Source organism: Cheilinus undulatus, linkage group 9 (genome assembly GCF_018320785.1).
Source record: "Cheilinus undulatus linkage group 9, ASM1832078v1, whole genome shotgun sequence".
Classification (NCBI taxonomy): domain Eukaryota; kingdom Metazoa; phylum Chordata; class Actinopteri; order Labriformes; family Labridae; genus Cheilinus; species Cheilinus undulatus.
In genome coordinates, this window is record NC_054873.1 from 5,537,008 (window position 1) to 5,546,753 (window position 9,746).

At 40.3% G+C, this 9,746-nt stretch overlaps 1 protein-coding gene across 1 annotated transcript; it reads right to left on the reverse strand.

Annotated features, from left to right (window-relative positions):
- Positions 1–465: 465 nt before the first annotated feature.
- On the reverse strand, positions 466–9,149 carry LOC121515505 (acyl-coenzyme A thioesterase 1-like). Its single transcript, XM_041796309.1, has 11 exons — positions 8,736–9,149; positions 5,812–6,021; positions 4,999–5,098; positions 4,732–4,922; positions 3,767–3,936; positions 3,539–3,658; positions 3,013–3,095; positions 2,784–2,877; positions 1,184–1,264; positions 726–867; positions 466–648 (listed from the first exon to the last, which is right to left on the reverse strand). Exons 2-11 carry the CDS (start codon positions 6,005–6,007, stop codon positions 512–514), a joined length of 1,314 nt encoding a protein of 437 aa, XP_041652243.1. The 5' UTR covers positions 6,008–6,021; positions 8,736–9,149; the 3' UTR covers positions 466–511.
- Between the last annotated feature and the right edge of the window lie 597 nt (positions 9,150–9,746).

Consider the following 9,746-nt stretch of genomic DNA (forward strand, 5'->3'; position numbering starts at 1 on the left):
TTCATAACTTTGGTACAACCTGGGGAAGTTTTAGTCACTGGAGGCTCCAGGCAAAAAGCAACATGAGGCCCTTTTCCAGTTTGTCTTAAGCAATCATAGCCAGTGAAGAAAAACATGAACAAACAAAGCCACAGGCTCTGGGGGCCACAGTCATGAAGGGGCCCATCACAGTTACCAAAGATGAGAGAAATGCTGGCAGCTAAATCTGCTATGGTTTATGGGGGAGAAGAGGATGCCGTTTGTTTCTGACCCGTACATACAAAAGGACAGAAATACACACAAATCTGACTTCAACTTATGTTTGTGGATGTTTTTAATTAAATCATTAATTAAATCACATACAATCCTTTAGAGTATGCTGGCCTACATGTGTAACAACATTATCATGTGGAACAGTCCTAGCATTTCACAGCCCGTCTGTATGAGCATGTGACACATTAAGAGCTTGAATGAAAAGTTCAATCAATCAGCAGAAGCCTCTTGTGCTCATAATCCTATATTTTCACCTTTGTTACAGGTTCGGCGTTGAAATTGCATCAGGGTTTGTGCCACCGTACAGATTCTCCCTAAGAAACACCAGCATCTTCCTCCAGGCGTCTTCCTGAGCGCGAGAATGAGCCACCATCTCTCCGCCCCAAAGAGCCACCACTGCAAAGACAACAGAGATGATCCCGGATCATTCAATACGTCTCCTTCACATCAGAACAGTCTGAGAATCGACCTACTTTTCTGACGTGTGTCCACTGTTACAAAGTTGGTGGCTCGGACGTGCGGCGTGTACGGAGGCTCAATCAGGTGACCAGCGTTTGGGTAGGACAAGACAGTCAGCAGGTGGCTGTTCCCAGCCTGCTCCATCATCTCTTTTATCTGGATAAACAGAGGAAAAACCTAAGTTAGAACTCTGGTAATATTTATTTACAGTGGTACTACTTTGGATTTAATTTGCACATTCATGTTTGTACGTTTAACACTGAGATCAGATATATTAGATAGTAACTTGAGACCATAGCAGTTTTCTCAGACAGGATTAAGAGTTTTAACAACTAGAGGGAGAAAAACTTGTAAACTTTTAACAAACTATTCTGCAGTCATCACTCATCATGACAGGCATAGAGCAAAGAGGAAGCTGGTTGTAGACACTCTCACATTAAAATATTTCAAACATGATAACAAAATAACTCACATCCTTTGCAGACTCAGGGGCGGGCCAGTTCTGATCATCCTCTCCAACTATCAGCATCAGAGGAACCCGAAGTCGTCCAACCTGCTCAGAGGAACAGGAGCAACAGTTCAGCTTTAATCATGATCTATGGCTACTAAATGTGGAGTCCTTTACCTGTGGATTTATCAGACATTACCTGGTTAATACTCTGGTGTCTAGGAGAAGCACTGTGTGTAGTATAATCATAAAGGCTAACCGATACCTTATAACCCTTGTGTTTAGACAAAATGTTGAGAATAAAGTCACAGCTTACTATATCAATCAGTGGATCTTAGACACTGTTTATGAGCTATAAAAGAAAAAAATGCTTTGTTGTTGAATCCAACTCTGCAGTATAGTCTCACATGTTCATCGATATAAGGCGTTTTGTAGAGACAGTCAAGATAAGATATACTTTATTGCCCCCGAGGGGAAATTTGCCTTGGGCAGTAGTGCAACATAAACAGCTCAAACATACACTGACATACAAACATCAAGATTAAGAAAAATGCAGAGTGCCTGAGAGCATCCAACATCGTAACAGTTCATTCAATAAATACTGACAATACCAGCTTCCACACTGCAAGAAAAGCACTGAATATACATGCAAAGAAGGACATTACACATTACCAGCTAGACTTCCTACCACACAGAGCGCCCACATGCAAGCAGGTGCCAGGAAGGTATAGCACTTATGAGTACACAGACTAGGGAACATTAGGGACTGGAGCCTGTTTTTTGTTGAGCAGTCGACCTCTATGGGTAATTGGAGAGATCAATTACTTTAAGAATTAATTAATTAATCAAGTAACTTATATTGATTTCACTTATCCTGTGCGAATGCCTGACTGCTCTAATTTCATTACAAATAACATAAGTAACAAAAGGCAAAAAATAAAATGAAAAATATATTCAAGAAATTAAAAAAAGAGAAAAAACTTGAGTGATAATATGCATGCTATTAGACAAAACACTACTTGTCACAATAGTGTCTATTCATTTTTAGAATTAAGGAAAAAACTAACAAGTTGTGTGTGTATTTATTTGTTTGTGTGTGTACTTATGTGTCTATGTGTATGTGTTGCAGATGTGCATGTGGGTGTGGATGTAAGCATATTTGGTAAAATTTTATTTTCAGTCTAGATTCACTCAAAACCACCTATTGATTAATCACTCTTTTCCATTTCAGCAGACACAATCATCTCATGCTTCAATAAGCAGCACGCTACAAACTCTCTGAGTAATGCATGATTTACAGATAGCAAAGAAAATACAGCTACTGCCATCTAGTGGCACTTGAATTGTACTACAAAATAAAGTTGGCTGAGGTGTAGGTCTACATACATCTGCAATAAATGAAATAGGATGACAACAGTCAATGCAAGTATCCAGGAAAACTTTAAAAGGAATTCATTTATTTTGAAAAAAAAAAAAACAAAACAAATGAGGTTTATGAAGCTTCCTATTTTGTAGAAGAAAACAAAAGGAAATTAAAGCAGACCCTGGTAGCAGCACATTTCTTTCAATCTAAAGAAAAGATTGACAGAAATAGAAAGATTTAGAAATATCTTTTAATACTTACATCAACTTTGAATGCCGGGTCTGTGGGGATGGGAAGCAGCAGATCATGCCAGATTGCCTGGTTCTCCTCGTTGAAGCGAGTTTTTTCAGCGTTCCTGATGGGATAAAGAAAATCTTTGACTGCATAAAATCTTTCGAGTTTTCAGATGTTATTTCTTCGAGGATCAGGCACTGGCCTGAGGCCAGACATCAGTTTCATATCTAGGTTTATCAGATGGTTTACAACTTACTTGTTGAAGTAGCCCAGTATTTCTTTCACGGATCCATCTACTGGCTGAACATGACTCCCACTGACACACACTGCACATCTGAGCTGAAAGACAACAGAGAGATATCAGAAATCATTTCAACAAACAGGTGTGCTAAAAAAAAGTCCTTACTCTGTTTAACAGCACTTGGGGAATACTTGACATTTACGTTTTTTGTTTAGTGCTGCTGATGATTTTGAATTTTGTATGAGAGAGATGATCATGTAACCTTGTAACCTGACATGTCAGACAGTTTAACTCTTCCATGGCATGAGATATGGGCAACACCCAACAGACAGTGTTTGGAAAGGGCAGAACCTTTCTAAAAGTCTTCCTGAAAGAAATGACGGCTGTATTGGCCATAAATCAGTATCAGCAGGACAGACCAGGAAAAAAAAGATTGGAATTGGCTCACCTGAAGATTTTAGGCCTTTAGCATTAACTTCCTCATTCAAAGTCGTAAACCAACATTTATTTGAGAAGAAGCTCTAGGCTATTATAGCCTCACCTTTATAACTTGAGAGTAAACGGCCATTTTGAAGGTCATGCTGGTGCCGAAAGAAAGACCCAACATGGCGATCCTACTGCCGAGGATCTGAGGATGTTGTTCCAGGACTTTATAGGCCTTCTGCAGGAAACGTCAGAAAACAACACATTAACACGGTAGGATGGACACAAGGCTTTCTGGCTCTTCTAAATCAACAGAAATTCAAAAATCCATGAATAACACACTTACCTCAAAATAATCATTTTCAACTGGCTTCCCTGTTTCCATGGTAACTTTTGGTGTCAGGTAGTCGAGGGCCAGGGCGGCGATGCCGTTGGAGGCCAGAAGAGATGCACGGTACTCCACCAACTGCCCTCCACCCCCCCAGAGGTCTATGAGGGCAGGGAAAGGTCCCGGTCCTTCAAGAGAGACACAACACTGAGTGAACTGTGATGGTCATGTGACATCGAATTATGCAGACATACAGTGGTGGATTTTTCCCAGCCATTTTGGCTCATACCAATACCGATATAGATACATAAACACCGTTATTTTATTGAAAAACATCAGGCGTCTCTTGTGCAAAGACAGGCTGAGTCAAGTGGAGCAGGAAGAGGCACGCCCTATGCAACCACCTATACTTGGTGGTGCATTTGTCCATTTTACTGATTTTCTAAGGCTGATAGGATTTATACTGCTGATGTCTACAGCCAATACATCAGCTGGATGAATCTCCAGAAATGCTCATAACTATAACGATATGTAAACTTTTTAAAAGTTTTCTTTGGGGGTGGGGGGGGATAATTTCTTAACATTACAATATTTCTGAGTTATTACTTGGTAACATTCCAACTTATTACAAGGTAATTACCACGTTATTCTTGAGAAATTACCAGATAATTACCACTCATTACTGTAAAATTTCTAAATAAAGTGTTACTTTATTTTTTAAATTTAGTTTGTCAATCCTGGTAGCTTATGAATTACAGTTCCTGTGCAGAACTGTCTTTGTAGATTTTGGCGCCTCCTGTGAAGAAAGTGGTAAATCTCATCTCGTTGCTGATCTTCTCAACATGCTTTTGTGTAAAAACTTTGTGCCTTCCTTTACCTGCCAGATGTCTCACTTATTGAGATTTGTGCCAGGGAAAACTGTTTCTGTAGACCACCTTAGCCGCTCAAAGGACACCTTTGCCACAAATCTACCAAGGTCCTACCTGAGGGCAGGAAGAGAATCGCAGTGAGTCCTTCCTCAGTGATTGGTTCTCTCTTGACACCAGGCGCCATATACCAGCGCTCCACCACCACACCGCCGAGTGGCACCTGATCTGTGAAGCCCTCCGTCTGGTGACCCTGGTACACGGAGATTGTGAACACCATGGGAGTCTGGACGTTCATCTTTCTCATCCTGAGGGACAATGGACACTGATGCTGATTCTGATATTTTTGGTATTTTGTAAACAGTTTTACTCTCGTTTTCCTACCTGAGCCAAGGTTTGCTGCCAGGAACTGTTCTGAGGCTCCACATGAGACCCATCTGTTCAACACCAGAATACGTCCCTCCAAGACTGGGATCTTCTGAAACTGTGAAGTTAGAATTATAAAAATTATTACCAGAGTTTGATCTTAATTCCTCCTACACTATTACAAAAATGTGCAGTGCACATGAGGTCAACTAAAACATTACATATCGTCAACCTCATTCATTTGGAAGAAATTACAAGTCAGTGAGATAAATTATGAATATTTCTTAAATTTTTGTCTATAATGCCATTAAAATCTTGTGTCTAAGCAGTCGTCAAGCTCTAAGTGTTATTTCAGATTTGTTTTTTATGCCTGTATTTGGACAGAACAGATGACGGAGTTGGAAATTTGGGAGAGAGAGTGAAGAATGAGATCTAGGAAAGGAGCCAGAGGTCAGGCTTGACCCTGGGCCACCTGCTTGGAGCTCTACAGCCTTCATACATGAGTGCTACCAGGTAAAACAGGCACATGAAAGGGGCAAAGCCTAAACCAAAGCAAATAAAAGGCATATGGACAATAACCCTACAGGAGAACTGAAGGCTAGTGGTGTAAGCAATGCCAGTGTTAGCCACACTCTGCAAAACAACTTTAAATTGATTAACCATGTTGAATAACGGTGCCAAATTGTGGCTGCTTTCTGTTATTTTTTTACCTTTAGGCTTGTCAACAAGTCTGAATTTAAATAAGCTCTGATTCGGAAATAAATGGAAATGTAGAAACATTTTAATAACATCTGCAATGAATTGTCAAGGTCAGGATCTCAAGTCATGTACCGTTCACAGTCCCCGTGTTATCGGCGGTGTAGTGAGCAAACGCCTCCCAGTCGTGTCCATCATCGCTACGGTGGAGGGCGTGTAGAGTCAGCTGGAAACCAGGCAGCGTGTTCTGGACCAAGATGGTAAACTTCTCATCCACGAGTCCTCTGGACGGCTGGACCGAGAGCTTCACACAGCACTGATCCTTCTGCATCTTTAGGTCATGAACTGGAAAGACAAACCAGATCTGAATGACTGGAGGAAAGACAAGAAAGATATCTTTATCAATAATGGAAGAAAAATGTGCAAATATCACACCAAAGGGCCAAAAGGTTAAAAATGAAGATTTATTTTTTAGGCATGTTTGGGCCAAAAATTATGGCTTGTAATGGCGAGTAAGCCTGAGGGCAACAGCAGGTGGGAAGGAGGATTGACACAACCTAGACTGAGCTCTGGATGTCCTTGCATGAGAAAATAATCTGTTGAACAAAAAAAAACAAAGTCCACACCTTTAAGGTATAGGGGTGGATGTAGCAAATAAGCACGGCCTGGGTACCGTCCAGGAGGAAAGTAGGTTTGGTCAAGGTGTGAACGTCCCAAGGCCCCGAAAACCACTTGAAGTCTTTGGGCGTGTTACCAGGTATAAAAATGCCTTTGTGAAGTTTGACCTTGGCTGCCAAGCAACATGTGTGTTTCAACATCAGTCAGGCTTGACTGTTCCACCCTCCCTTCAGCCCTGGGTTTTGGCAAATCAAGCCCCATGATGAATCCTTAGCGCCCTACGTGCCTGAAACTTTTTCACGACTGTACATTCAACTTTTTTCTCCATTTTATCACTGACAGTAGCCTAGAAATTCCACTGTTTAATGGTGTCTTTAAACTATTCTCAAACAGGGTGCTTAATTGAATAGATTCAGTATAACTGAGTTTAAAACAAGGTAACAAAAGTGCTGTAAAGTGGTTATACTGCTTCCAGGTACAAAGGTAAAGCGTCTCATTGTCTGATGTTCTGAGTAAATTTTATGTGATCTTTCTGTGAGCATTATCAGATCACTGAGCTCCAGCCAAATTTAGTTTAAAATTTAATCAAGTCACCTCTTTGCAGTGACCATTGGAAGAAGCTCTCATTCCTTGTACTTATATACAAACAAACATACTGTATGCTTTTGGCTGCGTAGGATCGTGACTTACTCTACTCATCTAGGGCAAAAGCAGTTTTAGGACCCTGACACACAAATTCAAACCAACTCCCTGCATCATGCAGAGTGGGAAAGTGCACAAACCAGTTTGCATGACTCAGTCAGTCATGGCTGTTATAAACATCCATGGACTCACTGACATTCTGTGGATGGTATCTTGCAAACTACAACTCAAATGTTAACATCCCCTGCTCAGTAAATGGAAAGAGATGGACTACAAGTGTTGTGTTTCAAGTGTTGAGCCAATCCTGAGCCACAGATGTTATCAGCGTCTCACCTGGGCTAAGGGGAAAAAGAACTGGACCGTTGCTCAGTGGTCCAAAGTCCTGTTTTTGGATCAAAGTAAATTCTGTTAGAAATCAGCATCCAAGGAGGACGATCGGAGAGGCACAGAATCCAACATGCTTCAAGTCAAGGGTTTTTAGTTTCCACAGTCAGTGATGGTTTCAGGTACCATGTCATCTGCTGCTGTTGGTCCACTGGTCTTTGGACTAAGATGTTATAGGTCAAGAAAAAGTCCACTTCTGCAGACGAGAGACCTTCAAGCCAGACTGAAGTCTGCTAAGGACAACCTGGAAAAAGATTCTGATCCTGGAAGCGTGTCCTTACTTCAGATGAGACCAAACAACAGCTCTTTGGTCACAGAGATGTTGGTGATGTTTGGAGAAAGAAGGGAGAGGAATATAACCCAAAGAACATCGTCCCCACAGTGAAACACAGCAGTGGGAGTACTACCCTGTGGGAATGCTTCAGTGCGTCTGGAACTGGGAATCTGGTAAAGGTGGAAGGAAACGTAAAGAGAGACAGATATGTGAAGATTTAGAAAGAAAACCTGAAGCAGTCAGCAACAAAACTGAGTCTGGGTTGTCGCCTTGTCTAGTACGACAACGACCCAAAACAGACGTGTCTCCAAGAAAGGCCAAAGTGAACTGAAGACCAAGGTCCACACTAGAACACCATCGATCTGAGAGATCTGCCAAAGAAGAATGGGTTGAGAATCCTCAGGAGACATGTCTGAAACTAAAACTACAACAAATGACTGCAGGCTGTTATCCAGGAAAAAGGAGACGTAATTTTGACCCTGGTAGTTTTTGTGAAATACTTTTGTTTCTGTGTGCAAAGCAAAACAATGCAAGCAAACAAACGTTTAGAAAAGCTGGGTTAAGAATCCCCTCTCTGTAAGCAGTTGGGGAAATTCTTAGAAATACAATTTTCATAGGTAAGTTAATAATTTCATCTTCATTTGCATGCTTATTGTTTCATTCTTCTCCTTTTAAAGATAAAATCTGTTTACAGTATAAACACTTCAGTACCTGCAAGGGAGAAAGATCCACTTGTTTAGGCTATAGGGCAAATGCATAACCAAAGAGCAACGTTTCTTGGTACATTTTCAGCTTTTTTCATCATTTTTTCTGCAGCTGCCTGCTGCCAATATCATCATGTACTCCTGCGCTTAGGTTATCATACAATATACCGCCAACAATAAACGTGTAACTCATCTGCTCTCATTAAAGAATATGGAGTTAAGCATTTTAACGGGTAAGTAATGATTTTGTCTCAATGCAAAGTACCCTACTGATGAAGAAATCTGTCCAAAAAGCAGATGCTTAACACAATGAACTAAAAAAAGACAAGCGAAAGGGTAAAGCTGACTTTAAGCCAACGGAAATTAACTTCTTGTAAATCAATAATCAGTCGTTATGCAGCATTTCCGTAACCATTTTAGACTTGGTATTATCGTACCTATGGGTTGTTGTCCTCAGGGGTATCGTCTGAACCTCCGACTGTTCACCTCGTCTCAAAGTCCGGAAACAAACACATGTCACTGAATTTGTGTCATATATAAACTGTCATAAAGGTGACCCATAAAACCAGTTTCATCGGGTCTGAAGTTCAGGCTGGTTTACTCTCCTCCTACAGCAAAATCCCAGCCAACGGACACAAGATGGCGGCATCGAGTCACTTACCGACTCTGATAGTATTTGCTAATTTTCGGGAAACTTCGAGTAAATTTAGTATTTTTTCCTGTCTTAAGTCAACGATATAAAGTATGCAACTGAACACATTGTCTACGGTCTAAAATATTCATTGTATGTGTTTTAAAAGCTGTCTAGCAGTGTGTACAGTCGTGGTGGTTGTATCCTCTTCTCCTGTCGCCGCCATCGTTTCTTCTTCTCTTCTGAGGAAATTTGTGAAACCTGAGATACCGCCACCTAGTGTTCATAAAGATGTCTGCATGAGTTCACGTTCATTCAACAGTAAGTCATGGTTGTCCAAGACTTTCACACTCTGGGTGTTAAAGTCTTCTCACTGAGATGATAATAATAATAATAATAATAGTAGTATTGTTGTTAATAATAATAAAAATAATGATAATGATAGATTTGTAAAATTCTATTGCACCTCTAAAACAGAGATTTACAAAGGAGCATCATAATTTAGATAAATCCTGATAAAACAATCATTACAACAAAACAAGAAAGACAAATCCCTGTCAACAGGAGAACCAATGAAGAAAATTCAGCCAATAATTAATCGTTATAAAACCCAAGAGCATATCAACGTAGAAAGACATAATAAAACCCAGAAAATTAAAAATCTAGAATTAGAATAAAGCACCAGAATAAACACCTAGAACAACCTGGACAAATCCAGGCAACACAGGAACCCAACTACATATAAAAAAGACCTAAAGACCAGAGATGGAAGAGAATTTAAATATTAAGAAGAGACAGAACTGAATAAAAATAGAAA